Source organism: Bacillus rossius, chromosome 1, assembly GCF_032445375.1.
Source record: "Bacillus rossius redtenbacheri isolate Brsri chromosome 1, Brsri_v3, whole genome shotgun sequence".
NCBI classification, from domain to species: domain Eukaryota; kingdom Metazoa; phylum Arthropoda; class Insecta; order Phasmatodea; family Bacillidae; genus Bacillus; species Bacillus rossius.
Window position 1 is genome coordinate 165,033,151 of NC_086330.1, and position 26,327 is coordinate 165,059,477.

Consider the following 26,327-nt stretch of genomic DNA (forward strand, 5'->3'; position numbering starts at 1 on the left):
TAAAACATTTTGTTACGAACATGCCATATTGCTGGTATCACTGTATGTCATAGAAAAAAACCACAAAACTGAAAACAAAGATGAATACACAAAAACATAAAAATACAAGTGAAAATCAACTGATGTGAAATGTGTGAATGCAACGTCCATGGACGAATCAGTCAAAAAATATCACAGCACAAACAAACAAAGTGGGCTGACAAAGACAAGACACTTGTAACAAGAACAGATAATACAGACAAACAACAACCTTGGAAAACACAAGGACAAAACAGACGGACCCAACAATGAAACAAAAACACATAATTTGGACAATACGACAACAGAGCTAGGCACAGGCAAACTCAGTGATGAAACTGAACAAATATTCTAGAAAACACAACAGCAGATGCTGCTGTGAAAGAGATGCAAAACAAAAACAAATAAAAAAAAACATGAATCCTGCAACTTCACTCATGAATTATAACTGGTGAAACATAATACCTGTTGTTGATCTCAGAGATAGGTTCTTCACGTATTCTATCTTCATCACATCCACCACTCTCTGCAAATCTTTCTTTACAGCATCTACTTCAACAACTTCTGCCAGCTGATTAAAATTTATCACCACTTTTTTCTTAACTGCAAATATTACAGATGAATTATTACCAAACTAAAATTTCTTATAATTTCAGATACAAGCTTGTAAACGTTAACAACTACTGCAGACCTGCCAACTTTCAAATTTAAAAAATCATGAGGTCCTCGATAAAAATTTTCAGGCCCATAAATACAGGTTAGATATAAAAAACAACAAATGAGAATCTTTAAATTTAAGTGACATACCTGTACATATGTTACATGATCTCTGCTTCAAAATTTATTTCTACAAATTATAGGTTGCAGATTTAATTTAGTTGTACATAATTTAGCGCTGTCGTGTAGTGATCATGCAAGGCCGCAACTAAAAAAGATGTAAAATAACATTCTGCTCGTGTAACATTATTATCACTGTTCACAGCAAAAATTTTTTTTTTTATTGGAAGCAATACACTTCACGTGTTAGTTGTGTTTTTTTGTAGTGACATGTTTCACAATGTCTCCTCTTCCACTATGCGAGATAGAAAAATCAGCACGGCACATGCTACAAAACCCAAAATTGCTTCCTTACGTGACTCGAGTATTGATGGCAACTCGTTACTGTAAGCTTTCGTAAAACTTGTTTTGTAACTTTTACAAACAAAATCTTGGGGCCCCAAAAAATCGTGAGGAAACACTATTTAGGCGTGAGGGCGTGAGATGGACCTTAAAATCGTGAGCCTCACTCCAAAATCGTGAGAGTTGGCAGGTCTGCTACTGGTACCGAACACTTTAAGAGGATGTGGATTCATCTCGTTTCACACCATTTTTTTATTCATGTTGAACACAGTATGTGTGTATGTACTTACAATATAAACAGAGAGAGGGAGAAGCAGAAAGAGGGAGATAGAAAAAGAAAGAGATAGAGGGAGAGACAGATAGGAGTGAAAGAGGGGGAGGGAGGGAAAGAGATAGATGGAAAAATACAGAGAGAAAGAGATAAAGAGGTAGAGACAGCTGGGGAGATACAGAGGGGTAGATAGGGAGAAAGAGAGAGCTGGAAAGTCTTGGGAAACAAAGAGAGATAGAATGAGAGAGAAGAGATAGGAGATAGAGAGAGGAAGAGAGAAAGATTGAGAGGGAGAAGAAATAAGATGGGGAGAGAGGGAGAGGAAGTTAAAGGTAGAGAGAGATGGAGAGAGAGGTAGAGAAAGAGAGACTATTTTCACTAGTTAGCAGCCAAAGTTACAATGATAATATTTATGGAACATAAAATTAAGGAGAACTATGTGCTATTTCTTTATTATATAATTACCACTGCACTTTGTAGTGAACAGCAATAAGTGTTATTAATATGAGGCAGACAAGTAGAGAAGAGTGTGTGATACGAAAAGTAGTGGCATATGAATACATACAATGTAGCCACGAAAACAAAATGCTTCATAAATAATAGGCTGAAAACAAAACAAAAAAAATGTGAAATCATTTTTTATACAATCAGCAATGTCTAATAACATTAAGTTACACACTTAGTGTAGGTATGTACATACATGTGACTATTACCAAAAAATTTATTGTGCTATCTACCTTTATTTACTATTATGATATAAGGTTTTTATTTGACCAGTTCAGCCAATATTCTGTAATATACTTAAACAAATGCTTTTTATAGTTTTGGGTACAAACTATTTTGATACTGTGAAGGAGATAGGTCGAGCACATGCAGGGAACAAAAGTCTTAATATTTGTCTTGATTCAGATATTATTCAAAATAACACAACAATTTATTATGTATTTAAGGGTTTTAATAAAATATGGTTCGTTGCGGCTAACTTTAAAACAGTTGCAAGCTGTAAGACTATTTCAAACAAGACCACTGGGTCAGAGAGACTCTTAAATTCAGGATGATAATTTACAGTTATAATAGTTTGTTTGTAACTGTGGGTGTTTATTATTCAAATTGTATTTACATTACATTAAATCAGTACTTTGCTTTAATACTTTAAATGTTACTGTTTTCAAATGAGACGTCTAACATCTATTAATGGTACACATTGCTGTAGTGTTCGTGTGTAGAGGAGGATAGCGTTGGTGAAATTATACTTATACAAAATCACTCCTATTGTCAATACTTTTTGATGTATTACCTACAAACTACATTTACACACATAAATAAGTTTCAAATAGCATCTGTATCATTTGTGATACTGCTATAGGATTTTTTACTGATCTTCACGCAGGTGTCATCTAGTCTCGAACCAACATTATAGAAGAAGGAATTTTGAGTGTTCATTCAAAATTTACTTAAATCAAAATGCTGGCCCCTGATTGGCTGTAAAGGCCGTGCAGATCACGGTCATATAGATAGGTTTGGCCACTTACCTTCATTTTTCGTCAGCTTAGTGAAGCTCACAGCGGCCTGCGAACTAACAGCGCTAGTAGTAGTTCAACCATCATTAACATTGTGTTAAATGGGAATTTCATATAAAAGTGGGCATATTTTTTTAAAACTCTCTTTAGTTTTAAATTTTGGTTACAGTTTAGCATTTTAATTTATTTGTGAGGTTTTTCGGGTTTAAATGCTTTGCAATAACTTGTAACTTTGCTGCAGTTGCCAGTTAAATTTTGGAGTGTTGAGACTGCAGATCCCAAACAAACTGGGATCTCTCATAAGAATACAAGTTTTAAATGTTTAGATTCATTTGCTATATCATTTAATCATCAAACAAGTGTCATTCTTTCAAATGTGATTTATTTAATCTAGTAATTCTGTTTTATCTAACAAGGGGAGGGTCCATGTCGGGGATCACCTATTTGGCTTAAACTGTGTGAGTAGAAGCAGGTTAGGTGTCCCTTTCAATGTCCTAAAATATCATACCTGAGTGTACCCTAGGAAGCGAGAAAAAGCTCTGTAAAGATTTTAAAGAATATTTATAAACATTTGGCGTCGACCGGGGCTACGCCCTCCCTGAGCCCGATGTGCCTCACCCCGTTGCCACCCCTCTCCTCCCACCACCACCCTCTATTTCAAACCTCCCGCCCCGTGTGCAGGTGTGTGTGTGTGAGCCTTGGCCCTGCAAGAGGCAGCAGCTTCAGTACCACGTTCCCGTAAAAACTTAATTAAAATAATAAGTAAATTTTCATTTTTTTAAATTCCTAAGTGTTTATGTTTTAAGTTTTAGTTAGTAAGGACGGTGCAGCGCCCCAGGCGGGCAACCCAGGAACTACCCGCAACTACTTTTTTTGAACTTTAACGAATAAATTAAAAATAAGTTAAGTTTGGTAATGATAAATCACTGTGGTCAGTTTTTGCTTAATGTTTAAGAGGGTTTTTCATGTCAATATGTTACCAGGTGGATACCTGGTAACATAACGGGAACTTAACGCTTCCCGGCGGCCATGATGCCCTGGCCTCGTCAGCCAGCTTCCGTTCGCCGCCCGGGGTAGAAGGCCTGAGCGCGCCTCGTCGACTTTAATATTTTAGTTTCACTGATCTGTTAACATCCGTCGCTCCGTAATTATTTCTTAAACCTTTTTCTTTTCCTCGAGGTCTACCCCGGGAGGATGGCTCTTTAACGTAAATATTTAAATCCAGTTGGATATTTTATTTATTAATACGTAATGAACTTTCGAGGCCAGGCCACGAGGTGACCTGGTCTGCCTTTAAGCCGGGGTAATACTCCTGTTGCCATGTTATTTCAGTGTATCAGTGAATAGCTCTTTTCATGTAATTTTGTTTCTTTGTGCCGCTCGACATCAATAAAGAGCTTTCCCTAGATTTCTGTGAGTTTCACTGAGCAGCCGTGTGAGTCCCAAGGTGTGTGGGACGCCTTAAGAGCCCACTAGTGCTACTGCGCAAAGGGGGAGTCGAGTCTAGTCCCCACACGGGTCACGTCACGGCCCCGAGCGAGGAGTCTACGGCCGGGTCAACGTGCCCCTACACGTGGTGGCGCCCAAGTTACGCAACTTCAGTCTATCCGAAAAGCCCCCCCAACGACACATTTTTTTAATTATTGTTAAGTCAGTGGTTGGTGCAGTGTTCAAACACATGGCCAGGCAATCTGCGGACTCAGGTTCAATTCCCACTATCAACTTTTATTTCATTTTCATTCTTTTATTTTTTGCAATATTAAACATTTAATTGCAGAAATTGAATATATTTAAACAGTTAAATTACATTATTGGGTGAGTTTTTAAAATTAAATAACCATTTTCAGAAAAATCTAGCAACTAATCATCTACTATTATTTTTATTTATTATCAGAAGAAACATTACTTTTTTGTTAATTTTTCTATTATTATATATATTATATATTATATATAAATTTTTTATATAATTGCATGAAATATGTGTTTGTTATAATACACAATTAAAACTATAAATTATGTAGAACACCTCAGAGGTGGAAGTAATGAAACAAAGTAAAATTACGGCTACTGACTGTTAACCAGGTCAGCAAATTCTGGATCGTAAAACAAGGCGGAGAAAAGAATTAAAAGTAAATAGCAACGAGGTATCTGATGGTCTGTCTGTTACCTTTTAATAAGTGAAATTTTGAAACATTTCTTGTTTTGCAAGTTACTTTGAGGTACCACAATCAAGTTTCAGTTAGGTAAATTGTTTAAGTTAATCCCATAAAAAAATATAATATATTTTAGTAGTTATAACTTTCAAATCTGGTCAGTTACAGTAAATATTAAATTTTAAAGTCACTGAACTAATTACTTGCTTAATGTCCTTAGACTATAATTTTTGTAAGTAGTATAATTTTTGTAAGTAAGAGTTCAAAATTGATTTTAAAATGTTTTCTCAGATTATACAGAAATCACATTCCTGTGGGACTTAGCAGCTGTGCATTGGCCGAACGCAAGGGCGTCCTCAGTGGGGGGCCTCAAAGCAGTGCACAGGCAACTACGGGCCAGTAGGGAAGGGACGCATCTCAGGAGTCCTCGAAGGACGGGAAAGGCAGCCCAGAAGAGAAGAAAGCTGACGCGAAAGGAGGCTGCCATCTCCTATACTGGGAGAACCCCATGCCGTGGGAAAATCCAGCAGCTACATCCCTGGTATATTGAGAAAGCACTGTATCTTAGGCAACAAGGTGAAAGACACCAACACAGTAAATTTCACTACAACACTACATCTTCATATGAAATAAAATAAAAAGGGAAATTAGTTCCCTTTTTCTCACAGGACCACATCCCTTGTTCTCTTCAGAAAAACATCAGACGCAAAAAAAAACCACAAACAATAAACGGAGATTCGACCGAGGTTACTGAGAGACTCTGTGGAGGAAGGTGGTGGGTCACATAGTTAAAGACGATCTCAAAGCCAGAATGTGTAATATCAGAAGGAATTGTCTTTTATATGCCCAGCAGCGTTGCAATGCCTCTTTGTAATTTTTTTGTAATTTCTGTTTAAGATTGTACACATACAAAGCATCTCTATCTATCGCTCTATTTATCTCTCTGCAACTCTCTGTAATAGTTTCAACTGTTACAAACTGTAGGGAAAAAGGTGTAGTAATGGCAGACTACAGGGGAATTGGATCAGCTGCCAGAGCCATGTGCTCTGAATGCACAAAAGAGAATAGAGAAAAAATATCAAATAGGAATTTGGCAAAAACAAATTGTTGCTAAACATTTGCTTGATGTTGCTATTGAAGGACAAAACTTAAAATCACAAACCACGTATAGTACTACACTAAATACAATTTGTACAAAAATAAAATGTATCAAACAAGTCCTGTTCAAATATATTAAATAGGTAACTAAATTACAGTAAACTTTACTAAATTAAATATATTAATTTTAAATATATAAACATAAATGTTTAAATATATTTAATTTCTGTAATTAAAAGTTTAATATTGCAAGAAATAAAAAAATAAAGAAAAAAAAATCGTAAAATTGGTTGTCTGTAAAGTCTGTTTACGGACGATAGTTTAACGTGACAACGTCATAACAAACCATTGATGAAATAATTGATCACGAAGAAAAGGAAATATCATATTCGGCCTGAGACTGAGCCGTAATAGGTTTCTGCAACCAAACTATTTAGGCATTAAAATATTATATTCTTTGAGAAAGAAATTTTTTTTAATTTGAATCAAATTTATTGAATTATCACTATTTTGTATGGATACAAAGGAGTGAAATGAAATGTACAATTTAATTAATCAATTTACTTTTAGTTGCATTCATTCTTTAATTCAAATATATTTATTACTATTGAAATGTTGCGTGCGCCGTATATATTTTTAGAAGTACAAAAATAAATTTTACACCTGCCAGGATTCAAACCGACATCCTTTGGATTGAAAGATTGCGACGCTGACCACAAGACCACGAGGCCATACATGAAAATTAGTTGTTTCAAATGATATATATATATATATATATATATAAACTTTTTTCAGGGTAGGGGAAAAATATTATTTCGTTTTTATAACACGATTTCATAACAAATACGCATCCCAAATACACCAAACTTATTTATAATGTGTTACAATATTTTTTAAAACATTGTGCAAAAGATCCCGGGTGTAATTTGAATTATTATGTGTAACTGTAAAACTCCATTGTTGGTTCAAAACGTATTTGAATATTCAACATTACTTTTAAATAACCGTACCAATTGTGCTGAAAATCGGTGGACGATCGTTAAATTACATAATATTAATAATTCAAACAACGAAAATATGATTGAAAAGTCAAATCGATGGTTGTTCCAATCGAGTGGAAGAGAGATGCCGCGCATGCGTATAATGAGCATGAAGAGAGATGCCACGCATGCGTACAATGAGCATGAAGAGAGATGCCACGCATGCGTACAATGAGCAAACAGGACACATCCGTAGTGGGACACTTTTTCGTGCGTGCAGCCGGCGTTCATCGATTTATTAGACGTTGTCACGTCAAAAAAGTTTACAGTGGAAAATGAACCCGAGTCCGCAGATTGCCTGGCCATTCGCTTGACCACTGCACCAAGCCACTGACTTAATAATTTATTTAATATTAAAAAAATAATACAAATGATGAAAAAAAACTAAATCTTAGTTACAAAAAATTTTTAATTATTTGAGGCGGGACTACATGCCTCAAATTGAAAAAAAATTGTTTAATACATATATATTTTTTAAAATCTTTAAACAGCTTTTTCTCGTATCCTAGGGTACACTCAGATACAACATTTTAGGACACTGAAAAGGACACCTACCTGCTTCTACTCACACAGTTTAAGCCAAATAGGTGAGCCACGACTCGGCCCCTTCCCTCAGTAAGATTTAAACTCTAATAAATTTTCCTGGTTTTGCAGTTTGCCATTTTTTTTCTTTTAACCAGGTCACTTAGGTAGGTAAAATATCAAAATTACTTGACAGTTTTGAGTCGTAACCTTCATTACAGCCAGGCACAAAACATTAGCGAGGCCTTCTCTCTCGCCACTTCAACTTAACTGACAAATGTGGGAAAATATTAAGGCATTTGTACAGATTAGGCATTTACCAAGCACCCAAATAAATGAAAAAATAGTAATTTGGAAAAAAAATTCTAAAAATTGCAATGGAATTAGGAACAACATCATATTTTAAATAAAACTGTAATTTAACACTATGTTAATGATGGGATCCTCTACTAATAGCGTCGTTCGTTCGCAGGCGGCTGCGAGCTTCACTAAGCCAACGAGACACGCCAAGGCAACGGATAGGACACTGCAGACCTATCTATATGACTGTGGTGCAGATCAATGTTTTTATGTGCAACAATATCACAACCAAAATGTCAACAATAGCAATTATTTTTGGAAAGGCATTGTTTAAATAACAAATTCACACGGAAAATGTAATGTTTATAAAAATACAATATTTAATAAGTCAGTTGTCAGGGTCAATCGGTAAATAGAGGGGGGAGTGCATGTATCTGTACTGGACCAGGATGATACATAGAGTTCAGGCGTCATAGATACGACTTAAATTTATTGAAATACTACTGCTTAGCAGGACAATTGTTATTAATGCAACACATATTAAAAATACAAGTTGATAAAACCATCTGTGATACAAGTTTTAGCACAATTAAATGAAAATGGAACTGAAACTTTTCAAGTATAAAGGCAATCCCTTTGGCTACTTCATCTTACATTTTTAATTTCTTTCATAAAAATTAATTCCATTTTACTCATCCTTTACAAATTCTCAAAAATGTGTTGTAGGGCCTATAAGGAAAGCCTGATTACCTAACTTATTGCCTGTTAAAAATTACTGTGGTGTGAGAAAACATGATACTTCACAAGTGCACTTTGACAATATATTTGTGTGTCACCTACAATATTCCTCTCTTTCTTAACATCATCCAAGAAATTAATTTGGTGATTTAATTTAAAATATAAGAATCTTGCTATGACAACATTTGAAAAAATGAAATATTACTATAAATTATGCACTTGTACTTACAAAATTTTGCCCGTGAATATTTAAAAAAAAAGGATTTATTAATTTAAGAATTAGAGATATTATTTTTTTTTTATAAGTGTAACCTATTCAAAGATCTTCCTAATGTTTAAATTGATAAACCACATAAAATGAAATTGTTTTTCCTAATTCTGAATTAGATAAATTACTAATTAACTGAAGAAAACCCAAAGTCATCAAATAAAACCTATATTAAATTAAAGAAGACAGATATTAAATTGTTTCAAAATTCTGATTAATTGGAGAAATCTCTGCTTACTGGGAAAAACATGATTAATTTTACTAATGCCAATTAATATGAAAACTCCTGATTAATCAGGTAAAATTCTTGATCAAAGGTATTGACAATTCAAATTATATCAAAATATAATACAATAATTGCAAATGTAATGTTTTTCTACGGGGGAAGATTCAGCCAGCTTCAAATCCAAAAATATTTAATTCCAAATTTTTAAACCCTACTGAAATTTATTAAATCTGAAATCTGCAAGTTGCTGAGTGTGAATTGATCCAACACTAATAATATTCAGTTCTTATATCAAAATGATGATTTGGATGAACAGTGAACTGATCTATGTTAAACGCTACAGCCAAAATTAATGGTACCTATGTAAAAACAGAACTGCACAGCTTAAGACTTGTTTTGAGGCTTTCGGCTATAAGATCATTTAGACATGAATTATTTCAGGTATCAAATAACCATCTCTATAGGTGATAAATCCATCACCACAGTTGAACCAACACTTCACACGAGCATAATAAGTGAACGAGCATAATAAGTGAACATAACAACCCATAATGCTGTAACCACATAAAATATTTTTTTATTACAACAGTAAGATATACCTTTATCTGCTTTCCCTCTGTCTTTTCCTTTTGCGTAAGATCTTGTTACACAATGTAAAGGCACTACAGGAGATACCTTTCCATCAAGAAATCTTGAAAAATTTTGTTTCACTATGGAAGCAGACAAGCAACACACATGTCTGTCGAGGCAGTGAATCACTGGGACTACAGTTCGCATTCTGCAGCATTCAAAAACCACTGGCTTCATCAACGTAAACCAAAATCTTGCAACAGAATTCATCCTGAAACATACCTAAACTGCATTAACTTTCAACTTGACATTAAGGTGTTGAAAAACATAATTTATGTAAGAGTGCCTTAAATTATTCCTGAAATATCAACCGTCCATATTCTTTGTCCATACCAGAGCCATCTACAAGTAATCTTGCTTCATCATCGAGATCCATGCATTGTTCACCAAGAGCAAAGGATCCATACACCAATTTCAAAGCAACTCAATGTGCATGTAACAAATTTAATAAGGTAAACTGTTAAAAAACCAAATCAAAAAATCATATTTTGTCTAAATATTATGTAATAGGGCATTGCAATATTTCAAGACCATCATTTTACAAATGGTTAGATTAGCCAAATTTAAAAAATACAGCACAACAATGTGGACGGTTGGTTAGGTTTGCTACCTTTAAACTACCTAAGTATTCCAAACTTACTGTGAATATTATTTTACGGTGGACCAGCCTCAGCGTATGTCCAAGGAATTAATTTAAATGGTTTAAGTTCCATATCAGGTATCCAAGTTTTATCTCCTGATCCTGATAGAATATTTGTGTAAACATTGATAATGTGGTATTGATGCTTGCTATTTTAACTTACTTATGTTGAAAGATTCTGATTATAACAAAAACCTGTGAATACAAAAGAAAAAATTTCTAATAGACGTTATATAATTTGTTTGTATTGTAGTATTCAAATTTTTGTTTGTCCTTTGTCCAGGATCTTTTGAACTAAATTCAAACAGCAAGCATTATGTAGCAGAGTATCAATATATATACATGATCATGCCATCACAATCAGGGGATAAACTTGGATACATTATATGGATTTCAGATTTTTTTTATTATTACCATTGTGATTGTATTTTTATGGAAATCATAAAGTAAACTAAAATAGTAACAAATCTGGTAAATAATAAGATAATAAAATTTTACTATTGGTACAAAAATTGATTTGTTATGATATTGTCGCGGTTTGAAATTTTGCAGGGTTTTTGAAATCAAATTTAGGGACTTTACTGACGGGACTCTGGGCTGACTGCTCTGTTCACTCGTCAGCGCAAGTGGCGTGACCATTTAATTGGGGCACGGGGCCGGTGCGACGCGCTGCGGGCTTGCAGATTTTTGTTTTTGTTTGTTCGGCCGCGCGCGGGCGCGGCCACGGGTGCAGTTACTGGGGCGCGCTGTTGTAACAGGCCGCGCGGTGTGGCCTGCACGTCGGGTAGAGAGGGGTAGCCTTCCCAGATGTCCTAGTGAGTTGTTTAGTATATTTGGCTTCAATAACGAGCGGTTGTTATGCTAGGCGCGGCAGTGTGCGTGAATTTAAGCGCAAGTGAGTGGTAGCTCTGGGCTCACTCTGGCAGAAGCTATGGCCGTCGCCAGAGGAAACGAGTCGCTTAGATCGTAATGTAATTTAAGTTAGTTCATAATGTAGTCGTCTTCAAGCACTCGGGCGGAGGCTATGGCCCTCGTCACGAGTCGTTATAGTCAGAGTTTTTAAGAATGTAATGTTCGTTCGGGTTTTAAGGGCAGGAGAGGCCCCTACGTTAGTTTCTTTTTAAGTAATTGATCAAGAAAGGCTTCTTGGAAAATGTGAGTATGGAATTATCTTTGTTTTAATTTTAAGTATAAATTATGATTTGATGTATTCGGAAGGATTAGGGAAGAGTTTAGTGAAGTTCTCTCTTTCTCTCTTGTAAGGTCGTTCAATAGTTAAGGAAGTAATGAAGAGATTGTTGTTGTAAATTGTAATCCCGCTATTTAAATGTTCTTTAAAAATGATGTTGATTATTTGACTTTAAAAATAAAATCATTTTAATTTAGTATTATGTTATTTTGCAAAATCTCCTGAGTTCAACTCTCTCCAGACATCCTGTACGGGATGACGAACCTATGATCCTAGGTACAGTAAAGTATTTTATGAAGTTAAGAGTAGTTGATGCCAAGCGAGTGACTTAAGAGTTACGATTCTCTCTCCCCCCGTAACTTTTGATGCTTACGACTTACTTACGATCTATCTTCCTTCTTTCTTTTTCCCCCCCGTGACAATATAAAGTTTGTAATGTTCTCTGCTCTAAACCTATATTTACCAGTGCATGCCCCATAAATGAGTAGCTACTGGTGGCAAAAATTTATAAACCACCATTTTAATGATAACATCACTGATAATATTGAATTGTACCTTCAATTAATTCTAAAATTTCAATGTCAGAAGCACGTGTATTTATTACGGCTATGTCTTGTAACATAGCAGACCCCAGCTTGCCCTTTCCAACTTCAGTTTTTTTTTTTTAGGTATAATGTTTTTTCTACATTTACAGTAAAGGAGCTGATTTAATATGCCAAAGTTGTAGGGCTCTTGTTTGATAGTGTATATTTTAACTGCAAAGGTTTTGAATTTATTCTTAAAAAAATTATAGCAATTTATTTTTAAAAAGCCATATACGTAACTTTTTCTGTGTTTTGCATTTTGTGACCGAATTTAGGTTGTAATATAAAGTAATTTGCTTTTACTTATTTCTTATGGCTATTTAATTAACATGGTAAGTTTCATGTTGGTTATCAATTGTTACTGTTTCTGGCATAACTGGACAGTTTTCAGTATCAGAAAGAATGTCAGGGAGCGTGACAACCAGGAGTCTGCTCGAGAAACATAGTTAATTTCTTGTTATTGTTAATGGGAACATCCCGCACGTAGGCCCGTGACTGCGCTGTTAGGAAATGGTGTTACGTCGCATGTACGCAGCATGCTACTTTCAACAGCCAATCGTAATGCACCATTCCCTGGCATGATGTGTTGCTCCAGAACTTCAGGGAACAAATGTTAACAAATAGGTTAACCTTAGGAAGGTGGCCTTGAAGCTGAAGGGCCCTATGTTTTTCCTTATAAGGTAACGTTTGTTATGACTGGCCCATAGGGCTGCCTCAATCTGTCCACTTTGGATAAAAAAGGTAGCTGTGTTGTTAAACTAGTCTGTCGTTAGATGCCGTCTTAACCCGTCGTGTTTGGCGGCGGCTCACAAAAACCAATGAAAAATTGATGGAGAGATAATTTAACACTCATTGGTCTGAGTTGGCCATAAATAAACCTCTTTTGGCAATGCATGTATAATTTTGAAATTTATCGACCTCGAGCATTGGCATTGATCCATTGTGACCACAAATTTTTATGAAGCAATCGCCCAGTGGCCTTGTGCCCTGATTTGTACCGGCTAAAAATGTTGGGGAATTTTACGGGATGTTTAAAACAGTCAGAAAATAACCTCATATAAAATGGACTAAGTGTAATCACGTGTACTGCAATTGTTTAGAACTGTATGAGGGACTGTATTTGTTCAAGTGTTGGCAATAAGAATAAATTTCAAAGGACACGCACAAATTTCTTTTCTTTAAAAACTACTCAATAAAAACCAATACTAAATAAATAACCTCAGAATTTCAGTATAACTTGTTATTGTATATCAAAAATTCCCAAATATTAAAGGGTGTTATTAAAAATCTCCTCCCACGTTTAGTCTTCCTCTCAGGTCCCCAGCATTCCTTCCTCCAGCCCATTCCACTCCCTTCATGTCCTCACTAGGAAGACCTCTTTCTGTTTGCCTACATTCCCTACGAAGCTTCCACCTGACATCTCTCCATCCTCTATACCCACCTCTCTGCACCCTCATTCCCATCTGTTCCCAGCCCCGAACTCCCTTTATCAACTTAAACAGTCTGATCACCCTCCTCCTCCCCTGTAATGCTTCCCAACCCAACTCCTTAAACATCTCAGATGCCCTTATTTTCTCCTCCAAATACCCATCACCCATCTCACTGCTCTGCAGTGCCACTTCCCCAACTCCTTTACTTCAGTCACTAGGTACGGATCCCAGATCACAGCTGCATACTCCATCGCTGGCCTGACCAACGTGGAGTATGCCTTGTCCTGTACACTCCTCCCTGCTCCCCGCAGGATCCTGCAAAGAAAACCCCCGTACCCTCCTCCCCTTGCTCAACACCCGCTGAACCCTGTTTAGCCCATCCCAGGTTACTCTGCACGGTCACCTCTAGATACTTATATTTTTCTGCCTCCTTTATCTCTTGCCTCTCCAAGCTTTACACTTCTGACACAATTGTGCGGGTCATTATTTTTTTGGTCCTAATTATAATTTATAAAAGATTCTGTTTAAACCATTTTTTGTCTGTGTTGTTCATTTAATTATTTACTTACATTTGAGTTCTATTTTATTATAAAAGAGCTGGTTTACAAACAAACATTAAAGATGATTTTTGCTAAACATTATGTGTAGAAGTGGATAATATTTAGCCACTATGCTCTTTGTGTATGTATTTCAGGTGACAACTGCATGCACCGCTGACAGTCAAGTGGAGACTTCAGCGCGAAGCAACACGCACGAAGACTCGTACCCCGGTGCCCGGCAAGGTAAAAAGTGTGTGTTTGCAGCGCACGTGTGCCAGTCCACGGCAACAAACGATCAGCCCAAAACTGGGCAACTATTTGGGGAGCCAAGGTAGCCCGCACCCTACCCTGCAATGACCGGACTTATTTGATGAGCTCGTTCGAATTTATTTTGGGCATGTAGACAGTGGCTCATGAAGCAACTTAGTTTTGATGCTGTCCGCAACTGAAGTTTGTTGGTGATGGAAAATTGTAGAATGTTTAACACCAGTGCTGCCAAATTTAAGTTTCAAGATCATCCCGTGTCAGAAGTAGGGATTCTCGGGAACTGAGGACTGATTAGAATGGCACTAGCGCCGGCAAAGTTTTTGCATGAAAAGACTCTTAAATTGATTTCTGCTGCATTCCTTTAGCTCAGTTTTAGGCAGAACTTATTTATGGGACTGTACCTTCCAAACTGCAACCAGGGTACATAAAGTTTTGGTAATATTTTTTGAGGCATGTCCGCAAGTATATGCACATAGGTTAACAGTAAACTTGGCCCAAAGGAAACTGAGGTCAGTTATCTTTTGTGGATGTCATAAACATGCAAGTGTCTTCTACCTGCAAGGTATGTCATCCAAGGTTATTTAACTGCAATGACTTTAGCTCAGTGTAATCAAGGCAGCGCTGTGAGTGGAGTATGCATTCAAAGAGGGGCTTGGTAGTCTGAGGCGGCTGAAGGGCCGAGTGGCCCGGGCGAGCACCCGGGGCGCCAATTCCTAGGGGGTGCCAAACTGAGGTGAAAAATGTTTGAAATTGTTTTAAAAGGCATTATATATTCAGAAATGTTCGTTACTTGGATTATTACCCTGTTGGGTGAAATAAAAAGAATAATACTAATGATTAGAAGTGTGTACATTGACAATGAGCAAGACATCCTACTTTGCCATTTCATACATGGACTTGCTCAATGCATGATATACTACCTAAACTCCGTCTAGATATGTAGTCACGTGCACAACGCAAGTAGCCATCAAGTCTATATTTTTTTTTACTTTGGTTAAAACACTTTCTGTATTCCAACATGGTGTGTTTTAAAATCATAAATGTATTTTTATGAAAACTTTTTTTGAACTGCCAAACAAAGCAAAGCCTCCAGGATTTTTTATTGTAAAAGGAAGGTTCAGATGATTGTTGTGAAGTAAAGAAATAAGCATCAGGTCTAAAAAGATTTATTACAGTAAGTCATGGCATACCTACTGCTCCTAGTAATTAGGTACCATCTAGTGGTCAATATGTTGACGTCTACTACTAAGGAAAATAAATTATTTAATTATTCCATTTGTGAACTGTGCATCAAGAAAAGAACCATCTATACAAGATAAATTTTTTGAGAGTCGTCCTAATAGACAGTTTGACAGGAGATGCCCTAACAGACTGTCTTTTAAAGCATTTGAAAGAAGAGAAGATATAATTGCTATAATATGTGCATTCAAGGGTATGACAATGGTGCAAACGTGAGAGGAAAATGTGTATGTATCAATTACTATTAACTCTCTAGCATTTTTTGTGCCCACTACCTTAACTTGGTGGTTGCTGATGCTGCTCTAGCCTCCAATGAAGCTGTCACTTTTTTTGGCATTGTGTAAGAAGTTTACGTACACTTATTTTTCGGCCTCTACTCATCGATGGTTTGTGCAAAACAAATATGTGTCAGATTGACACATACACTGGCAGACTGGTGGAATATACAATACTTTGTACAAACTATCTGTTGATTCAAGAACTGATGCATTTGGAAAGAACTTAGTTAAGTCAGAAAACTGAAATTTTAAGGTTTGTGGGTCGTTTGATTGAGAAGCATGCAATATGGTCAACAAACACTTGCAAAGAGAAAACATGAACATTTCAACTGCAATTGAACTTATTGCAAAAATAAAAAAGTTTATGGAATATAGGTGATTGGATAAACATTTTAAAGAGACATTAGTTGACACAAAGGGAACAGCTGAACCCTTAATACAGAGCCATATTTCTCAGCTGAATTACCATTGCGCTCCAGAAAACTATTGCTAAATCAATTATGTATCACACTATGAATCTAAGTACTGTCAATACAGACTAAAAAAAGGCATTCAAACACAACATATTTTTATACACACTGGACTGCACCACCATGTCACTCAACGAATACACATTAAAATATATTTGGGTTCCTTTACAATATTATAAGTCCAGAAAATGATAGCCTCCTACAGAAGTATAGCCTCCTACAGAAGTATAAAGACATGCAGTTAGCAGTTAGCACTAACTTACGAAGGTCATTGTGATGATACTGGTAAACAGCTACATCAAGAACATTCAGTGCTTTACTCTTTATTTTATGATAAAAACTGCTAAAAAATCGAAATGGCCCACTGGGCCTCTGTGAGAACTTTCCAGATGTATCTATAGCGCTTAAAATTCTAATTACACTTCCTATGGCTGTTACATTCGCGGAATGAAGCTTCTCAAAATTAAAATGTATTAAGAATGACTAAAGAACATCTATGTCATTACAACATCTAGTGGGATTGGTAATGATGTAAATTGAACACTATGTTCTTCAAGAGATTGACAGAGATGCGAAAACTAAAGACTCAGCTGAAGAGAAGACTCATAAAGAGCACTTTTTATTTTAGATGTAGGCCTATAACTGACCGGTTACTATTCCTCCTAGCATTAAGACTGTTTATAATTTTAATTCCAGTAGTGGTTTTAAAAATGTCATAAAACTGCGCTTTGTAAAAAGGTGTGCGCCAGGCTACTTCTATTTTTGAAGTGGTTCAACACATCCACAAAATTTATTTGTTTTTAACTGAGTTTTGGTATTCGTCAATAGTACTAAAGCTACCTAATTGCTCTCTAATCCGCTCCTACCAATTTTTATTTTACTTTACTATTGTTTAAAAAGCCTCACGAATCACTATCGGAAGGGAATGTTCGGGTGGCCACTTTGGGGCAGTGGTAAAATTCTCGCGTCATGGCTTTTCCGTAGATAAAAAAATTAAATTCTGAAAATAAGGTTTTCGAACACTACAGATGTTCCTCCATTTACCCCCAAACAGCGTTTAATTCCAGCTGGTTTTGAGAAATTACTGTTTGTAGGTCACATTAGATATCCTATGCAATGAAGCGGCCGTCACTATATTGTGCTTTAATTGTGTTGCCGATCCTGTGTTTTTTCATACATAAGAACGTGTATATTTTTGATTTGGATATTTTAACGCTATGTAACGTAAATAATAACTTTAAAAAAAATTATGTGATGACCTATTGTGCATCCAAACCCAAGCATCAACCCTTGACAGGGATTTTTTTGTAGCAATATGGAGGCGTGAAGCGCCAACTTGTTAAATGCAATACCACATTACCTGACATATAACAAGAATTATTACGTTTGATACACACAATGATAATTCTCAGATTACGTGCTATCGCACGTAACTAGTAGGTGCTTCGCACCTCCATACAGCTAAATCAAATTCCTGTCAAGGGTTAATGCTTGGGTTTAGATGCATAATAGGGATTTTTTTTTTTTTTTAGCTGTTATTTACCTTACATTGCATTGAAATACCCAAATCAAAAATATACAAGTTCTTACATATGGAGCATCACAGGATCTACAACATTAAAGCACAAAATGGCGGACGGTTGCTTCACTGCATACGCTATCTAATGTGACCTAAAATTGGTAATTTCTCATAAATCAATATGAATTAAGAAACTCTGTTTGCAGGGTAAATAGAAGTTGGACTTTAGTGTTCGAAAAACCATTTTTCAGAATTTTATTTTTTTATTTACGGAAACGACGCGACGCGCGAAAATTACCGGAACTCTTTTTAGGGTATTTTGAGTTTTACTGTCTGCCCCACGATCAACATTGTGGTAGTGGGTTTGCTGCAGCCACTCTAGCAAAAAGAGGGCTACCACTACCTTCCCCTTCCCCTTACAACCATGGTCTTTCGATCATTCAACGACATCCTGTTCTCATCTGCCCAGTGTTCTAGTCTGCAGGTGTCTTTTTTTTTCACCAACTAACTCATACACCACTCAATCATCTGCAAACATTCTCATCCATCTTCCCAGTCCATCATTCATCATTATCAGGCCGCCGGGTGATGGGGGTACAGAGGTGGAGGCTGTACTTGAAAGGCTTGATAGGCTGAAGGAGGACAGCATGGTAGTTGTAGCAGGTGACCTCAACCTTCCAGGGGTCAAATGGCAGTGTGGTAAGGAACTGGTGGGGCCACTGGGACAACGGAGGGCAACTAAACTGGTGAACATGGGGCTACAACAGGTGGTGGTAGAGGAAACTAGGATGGGTGGGGGAGCTGGAGGATCACTATTGGATGTAGTGCTGGTAAGACCCGAGGAGCTAGCCACTCACTCTAAAGTGGTGGATGGGATAAGTGACCACAATATTCCCGTAGTGGAGATTTGCCTGGACAAGAAGGTCATGAAAGGCAGCAGCAGGCAAATATGGTTGTATGGGAGGGCAGTACATATAGATAAGGGTGGAGGAGTTTCTGGAAGAGAGATTCGACCAATGGAGGGTAGGCATCGATGTACAGGAACTGTGGAGGGATTTTAAAAAGTGGTGGGAGATGCTCAAGAGCAATAAGTACCTAAAAAAAAAAATTGGTTGTCTGTAAAGTCGGTTTAAGGACGATAGTTTAACGTGACGTCATAACAAAACATTGATGAAATGATTGATCCAGAAGAAAAGGAAATATATTCGGCCTGAGACTGAGCCGTAATAGGTTTTTGCAACCAAACCATTTAGACATTAAAAATATTAAATTCTTTGAGGAAGAATTTTTTTTAATTTTTCAATCTTTTGCATGATAAAATCTACCTCTGCATAATTTTATGAATAAAATTGAATCATTTTTATTGAATTATCACTATTTTGCATGGATACAAAGGAGTGAAATGAAATGTGCACTTGAATAAATAAATTTACTTTTATTTGCATTCATTAATTCAAATATATTTATTAATTTTGAAATGTTGCGTGCGCCATATTTATTTTTACAAGTACAAAAAAAAATTCGCTGCTGCCGGGTTTCGAACTGACAACCTTTAGTTTAAGAGTTAAGTACACTAACCACACGCCCACAAGGCCATACTAAGATAATGTAGTTTTAAATTTTATATATATGTATATATATATTTATAAAAACTTTGTTCATGGTAGGGGTATAATATTAACACGATTTTATAACAAATACACATCCCAAATACACCAAACTTATTTATAATGTGTTACAATATTTTTTTAAATATTGTGCAAAAGATCCCGGGTGTAATTTGAATTATTTTGTGTAACTGTAAAACACCATTGTTGGTTCAAAACGTATTTGAATTTCCAACATTACTTTTAAATAACCGTACCGATTGTGCTGAAAATCGGTGGACGATAGTTAAATTAAATAATATTAATAATTCAAACGACGAAAATATGATTGAAAAGTCAAATCGATGGTTGTTCCAATCAAGTGGAAGAGAGATGCCACGCATGCGTACAATGAGCATGAAGAGAGATGCCACGCATGCGTACAATGAGCAAACAGAACACATCCGTAGTGGGACATCCGTCGTGTGTGCAGCCGGCGTTCATCAATTTATTAGACGTTGTCACGTCAAAAAGGATAAATGTGGGAGGGGACCCACCCTATTATGGAAGAGAAATTCGGTAACTAAAGAGGAAGGGTAGAATGTTATATGCGTTGGGGAAAAAGGAGTAACAGAGGAGCTGAAAGAAATAGGAAAGCAACTGAATAGGTAGAGAGATAAAGAATGCGAAGGAGGCCTATCTCGGGGACCTGATGGTACAGGGGACCAAAGGCAACTGGCAAAAGCTATACGGGTTTGTTAGGAACACGAAGGGCACAGGGACAGGGGTACCGATTCTGAGGAATCAGGAAGGTGAAATTGCAGCGGGATCCAAGGTAAAGGCAAACATGTTGGCCACGCAGTACATGTCAGTGTTCGAGAAGGGAAAACAGTGGGAAAGGAAACATGCTGAGCAAAGTACAGGGCGACATGAGAAACGGCGGGAGATCAGGAAGGAAGAAATTGAGAAAGTAATGAAAAGGTTAGACAGCAGGAAAGCCATAGGCAAGGATGGCATAGGGAATGGGATGATAAAGCTGGGGGGGCAAGCCATGGTGAAGTACCTGGAGTTGCTATTCAGTAGATCGCTGCAGGAGGGCAAATTGCCGCAAGAATGGAAGGAGGCGGTGGTGTACCTATACACAAGAAGGGGGGTAGCAAAGAGGACCCAGCCAGCTATAGACCAGTTAGCATCACGTCGGCAGTAGGAAAGGTAGTGGAGAGGTTAGTGCACAGGCATGTAGCAGGAGAACTGGACAGAAGGCAGTGGATTGACAGGAGACAGCATGGATTTCAGAGGGGATATTCCTGTGAAACTCAGCTGGCGGGCCTGTTGGAGGAGCTGGTGGAGGGGGTATATAAAGGTCTGCAGATTGATGCCTGTTTCATAGATTTCGAAAAGGCATTTGATAAAGTTCCTCGTGAGAAAATGATGAAAAAAGTGGAAGGAGCTATAAGTGGCAGGAGGGTGGTGGCTTGGATTGGTAACTTCCTAAGCAACAGGACACAGAGGGTACGTGTGGAGGAGGAGATGTCGGAGGAAGGGTTACGTCAGCGATGCCGCAAGGCAGTGTGCTCGGCCCACTGCTCCTCACTATAATGATGAATGATGTAGGAGAGGAGATAAAAGGGCATATCAGGCTTTTTGCAGACAACTGCGTAGTATACATGGATGCTGAGAGGAATGGGCTACAGGTTGATCTGAAAAGGCTGGAAGAGTGGGTGGAAAATAATGGCATGAAAAGAAATGTGGGTAAGACAAAAGTGGTCAGGTTTACTGGGAAGAGGAAGATTGACAGGAGGGAATATCGCTGGAGGGGATACGTGATAAGTGAGGCCACAAGTTATAAATATCTAGGGGTGGTGCTGCAAGGCGACCTGTGGTGGGGGGAGCAGGTAGACAAGGTAGTCAAAAGAGCAGACAGGCCCTGGGCATGCTGGGACGAGTGCTCAGGGGTGGAAGCAGCATCCTACGTGATAACGCCTATAAAACTATGGTCCGCCCCATGCTGGAGTATGCTGCAGCAGTGTGGAACCCATACATGGCAGTACTTGAGAGGGAGCTGGAGGGGGTGCAGAGGAGAGCAGTTAGATGGCTGAAGGGCAAGTGGAGGAGAATGGACAGAGAAGGGAAGGGGGAGTGCAGTACCACAGAGATGATGATAGGATTGAGATGGGAGAGCTTAAAGGACAGAAGACAGAAGGAGAGACTGGTCAAGATGTACCAGGTGCTGAGTGGAGTGGGAGGATGGGGAGAGCTGGGGAGACGAGTCAAAATCGGAACGCCTAGAAGTAGGAAGTAAAATACTAGGAAGGTTTTCAAAGAGAGGAGAACAGAAAGGGGAAAAAATGCGATGGTCGTGAGGACGGTAGGGGAATGGAATAGGCTGGAGGAGGAGTGTGTGTCGGCTGGGAGTGTGGATCAGTCCAGAAGAAGAGTGCGGGGAAAGTAGGGAGAATGCTTGCCAGCAAAACTAAAGTCGGTAAAAATATCCCTTAGAAACACGGAAACATAAAGTTTAGAAGTCATTTAAACGCAAAAAATAATAATAATAACAGTAACGAACATACCTTATTTAAAATCGTTATCAAACATAAGCTTTGTTTACTTTTGTATACTATTAGCGATGCTCGATATACATCGATGTATCTAAAACATAGATTATTTTTCTATTTGATGCAATGAATTAAGCTGATGTATCGATTACTATCTATGCATGGAAGTATTTCTTTCGAGTTTCGATACATTAGATAGGTTTAGTTTTAAACGAAAGAAAAACAGTAATGGCGGAATATTTATAGGATTTGTTTTTACAATTGTGCCGATTTGTGATAAATTAAAATTAATAGCGACGAATATATTAGTGTGTATTCTGTAAATAAGTGGCAAACCAAACCTAATTGCAGGTCAGTTTATTCAAAATTGATTAAAGACTAGACTTGTGTAGTTCGCGAACGAACTAGTTCGGAAGAGCGCTCCCACAGACGAACTACGCGAACTAGTTCCCAGATCCCTCGCTCCTCAGTTCATTAGTTCGTTCTTTTTCCGATCTCCTTCTTTTAGTTCTGTGCACATGATCTGGCTCTTATCAAAAGTCGTCACTCGTTCTCCCTTTCGGGTATTAATTACGGCTTTGTCGCTGGTCTTTTTGGCTGGCTATCGTTATCTGCTCGGGTCGGTTAGCTGAAATTTCGGACGTCTAATGGATACTGACTTTACAAAAATGTTGACTCTTGATCGCTGCAAATGTTTACTGCAATGAAACATTTTCAGATGATAGCTTTATACTCGTGTCCGAGCATGGTAACTTCGCGGTGGGGAAACCGTGGTGTATACTGAGAACAAGTCAGACATAATTACATTAGGTAGTTATATCAGTGTTTACAAAATGATTTCAATTTTCATAAAATAATTTTGACAGCTGATAACTTTAATATTAAAATTTTGACTTATATAAAACCATTGTTAAAAAAACTTATTTTTGACGTAACGTCTAATAAATCGATGAACGCCGGATGCACGCACGAAAAAGTGTCCCGTTACGCACATTGTCACGTTATGCTTGCGCCGCATCTATCTCTCTTCCACTCGATTGGAACAACCATCGATTTGACTTTTTCGAGGCACATTAAACTTGAAACAATCCCATTAGTTTCCTACGTTTCCTATCATCGTCCTATCCTTAACAGGATAACGCAGATTGGAAGAAGTTAAATAGCAAACATGTATAAAAGTTATAGTTAAAATAATATCTTCGTTAAAGTAATAAACATATTTTAATTAATGAGTGCAAATAAAAGTAAATTTATCAATTAAATTGTAGATTTCATTTCACTCCTTTGTATAAATACAAAATAGTGATAATTCAATAACAAAGATTAAATTTTATTAATAGAAGTATGCTATCATTTCATCAATGTTTTGTTATGACGTCACGTTAAACTTTCGTCCGTAAACCGACTTTACAGACAAACAATTTTTTGTTGATTATTTCTAAAACTTAAAAAAAAATTAAAATTTGTATTTTTATAGGCATAAAACGATACTGTATTCACTAAAATAAAAACACATTTCATAAATAATATTTCTTAAACTAGCTAATAAATAAATTCTTTTAGAAATTAAAATTTTTCTATTATAGTGTATGTTAAGTGTTTTGAACTTGCTAAATTTAGTGAATTATATAAAGGTCCTAATGAACATACACATTCTTAAGCAATATTAGCATACAATATCTTACCTAAGAGTTTTTATTAGTTTTTCTATGTCTAATTGTAAGGTAACAAATTAGAAGAGTAATGGGTCTTTTTTCTTAATAATTTACGTAAATTTGTAGCCTGTACATAATAACGCATTTTTTGTTGATTATTTCTTTAAAAAAAATATAGTTTGTATATTCAAAAAACGGTATTTTATTCACTAAAATGAACGCATTTCATAAATAATATTTCTTAAACTAGCTATAAAATAAATCCTTTTATAAGTTAAAATTTTTCGATTATAGTGTATGTTAATTGAAGAATAAAAACAGAACTGTTATATACGCCATTTTACCCAATTATGTAAATTATTGTTTTATTTACTCATTTGATGTATAATAACCCAAAAAAGGATAATAATCTAGGCGTTCACAACACTGATCATTATAAAAAATAACTATTATAACATACAAAGAAGATCGCCTGCAGTAGCGGTAGCAAAGCGAACGAACTATCTGTGACCTGTCTTCTTTGAATTCGAGATGGGAGCGGACGAACTAAAAGAGCGACCTAGTTCGCCAAGGAGCTGCGAACTAAAAGGAGCGCTCCCAGTCGCGAACTATTATGCGCAAGTCTATTATTTAAGACCCTATCAGACAATGACTTTTCTTTGGAAGGTTTTCCATGGCCAGAGATTAGAGAAAGTTACAGATGGAGCATAAACTAGCTATGGTGAGGCCGAGTATGTTTCGCCATTCCGGTTCCAATATGGCGGGTGGTTGTTTTGAATTTTAGTCAACTGATTATGTTTAGGATGGTGAAATGCTGTAATAACTATGAATTATATAGATTTCTGCTATTACCGGTCTCATTTTAATGACTTCTGACAGTAAATGATAAAATTATTAGACTTTGATAAGGTATTATCAATGCTAATGTCGGACAGATATGTTGTAATTTGCTGTAGTAAGTACTTGAAGCTATGATAATGTAGCCTACTGTTAAATCGTAGTGTTTATTTTTAACCAATTATCCAGGCTGAATTGAGTTCGTCCACCGGTTCCATCAGCATGAAAATTCAGCTGTGCACCAAATCAACATAAATGTTTTAAAGATATCTGCAACCCAACGATCAAGCACCCCCCCCCCCCCCCCCCCCGGTCTTCAACATCCGGGTTTCTACAGTTTCATTAGATAATATTTTACTGCTCCCATCCTAAGAAATACCATTGCTAGTAATGCCTATTTAAAAATTACTTGCACTACCCATTAAACCAGAAACTTACTTACCCAGTTTGTAACGTAGCCTACAATGTCATAAAATTATGGGCTTTACTGTGTGTATGCAGTATAACTTACATGCAGTGCAAGAGGGACTACCGACAAAAAAAGGCCTGGATTGTTTCAAAAATATAGTGAAGTGGCTGTTGCAGTACTATTCTTACATATGTTACTGTGTTCTTACATATGTTACTGTGTGTGCAATTAAAATGTCAGGTCTAATAACATAGGCAAACTTAAGCCCTACTCTATATGTAGGCTAATTTCTTAGTATATAGGCTGAATACTTAACTTTATATTAGCTTGTTATCCTATTTTCAACACTAACTAGGTACCTAGCAGATAATATTTTCCACGAGCATCCAAATGTGAAGTATAATTATTCTTCAAAGCAACAATGCAAACTACAAGTTGCACTCTGTGCAAATTGCACATGTAGGTACATTATGGTTGGTACACTCAAATGAGTTATAAAACAAATTGAATGTAGCCAATGTGCTAATTCTGTAATAACTAGTACCATCAAAGAGGAGGAAAAAAAATTGCTGCTGTTAACATCAATTGGGAAAGTGTATCTGGTAAAATTATCAAACTACTAAGTTTTGGGTAAGCCATCTTTAATGGCAATGGTGCACAACATTTTCCTCTCAGCTTCTCACTTCCAAGAGGCACTTACAAAAATGTTGTATGTAGAATTGACTCAGTAGTTTTGATTACATTTTCTGATTTACGCTATCGTTGGATTTTTACCAGGTTTTTTTTTTCCAGAACATACCTAATTGCAACAGCTTCTAATTTATTAAATTCAGGTAAATGAAATTCACTATGTTGTATACTTCTGTGGATTAGTAGGGCAACCCCTCCACTTCTGGTATCGCGGTCGTGCCTATAAATAGTGTAATTTAAGATAGTTAGACGATATTTTGCATTAAATGTGATTCGTTTATCGCCGCGATGCTAATGTTATGTTTAATTAAATGATCGGTAAATTCAATTATTTAATTCTAATTCCTCGTGCATTCCAGTAAAGGATGGTACTTAATCTACTGTCTACGGGGGTAAGATTAATGGCAGAACCTAAATTAAGGGTGTGCGGCATTAAAGCTGGCTGCTAATGCTGTCACGAAGCCCATGGTGGCTCTTATTTTGTCCTCTATTGACTTTAACGGATTACACCAAATAGCCATTAAAATGCACATTGGT

General features: G+C 36.8%; 1 protein-coding gene across 1 annotated transcript in view; it reads right to left on the reverse strand.

The window, feature by feature from the left end:
* LOC134527092 (ribosome-recycling factor, mitochondrial) overlaps positions 1-22,360 on the reverse strand; it is a 33,258-nt gene extending 10,898 nt beyond the window's left edge. The window contains exons 1-3 of the mRNA XM_063359443.1: positions 22,215-22,360; positions 9,873-10,114; positions 484-621 (exon numbers count right to left, since the gene is read on the reverse strand). Coding sequence (XP_063215513.1) covers positions 484-621; positions 9,873-10,113 — 379 coding nt within the window. The 5' untranslated portion in view covers position 10,114; positions 22,215-22,360. The remainder of the gene's footprint in view (positions 1-483; positions 622-9,872; positions 10,115-22,214) is intronic.
* Positions 22,361-26,327: the final 3,967 nt, after the last annotated feature.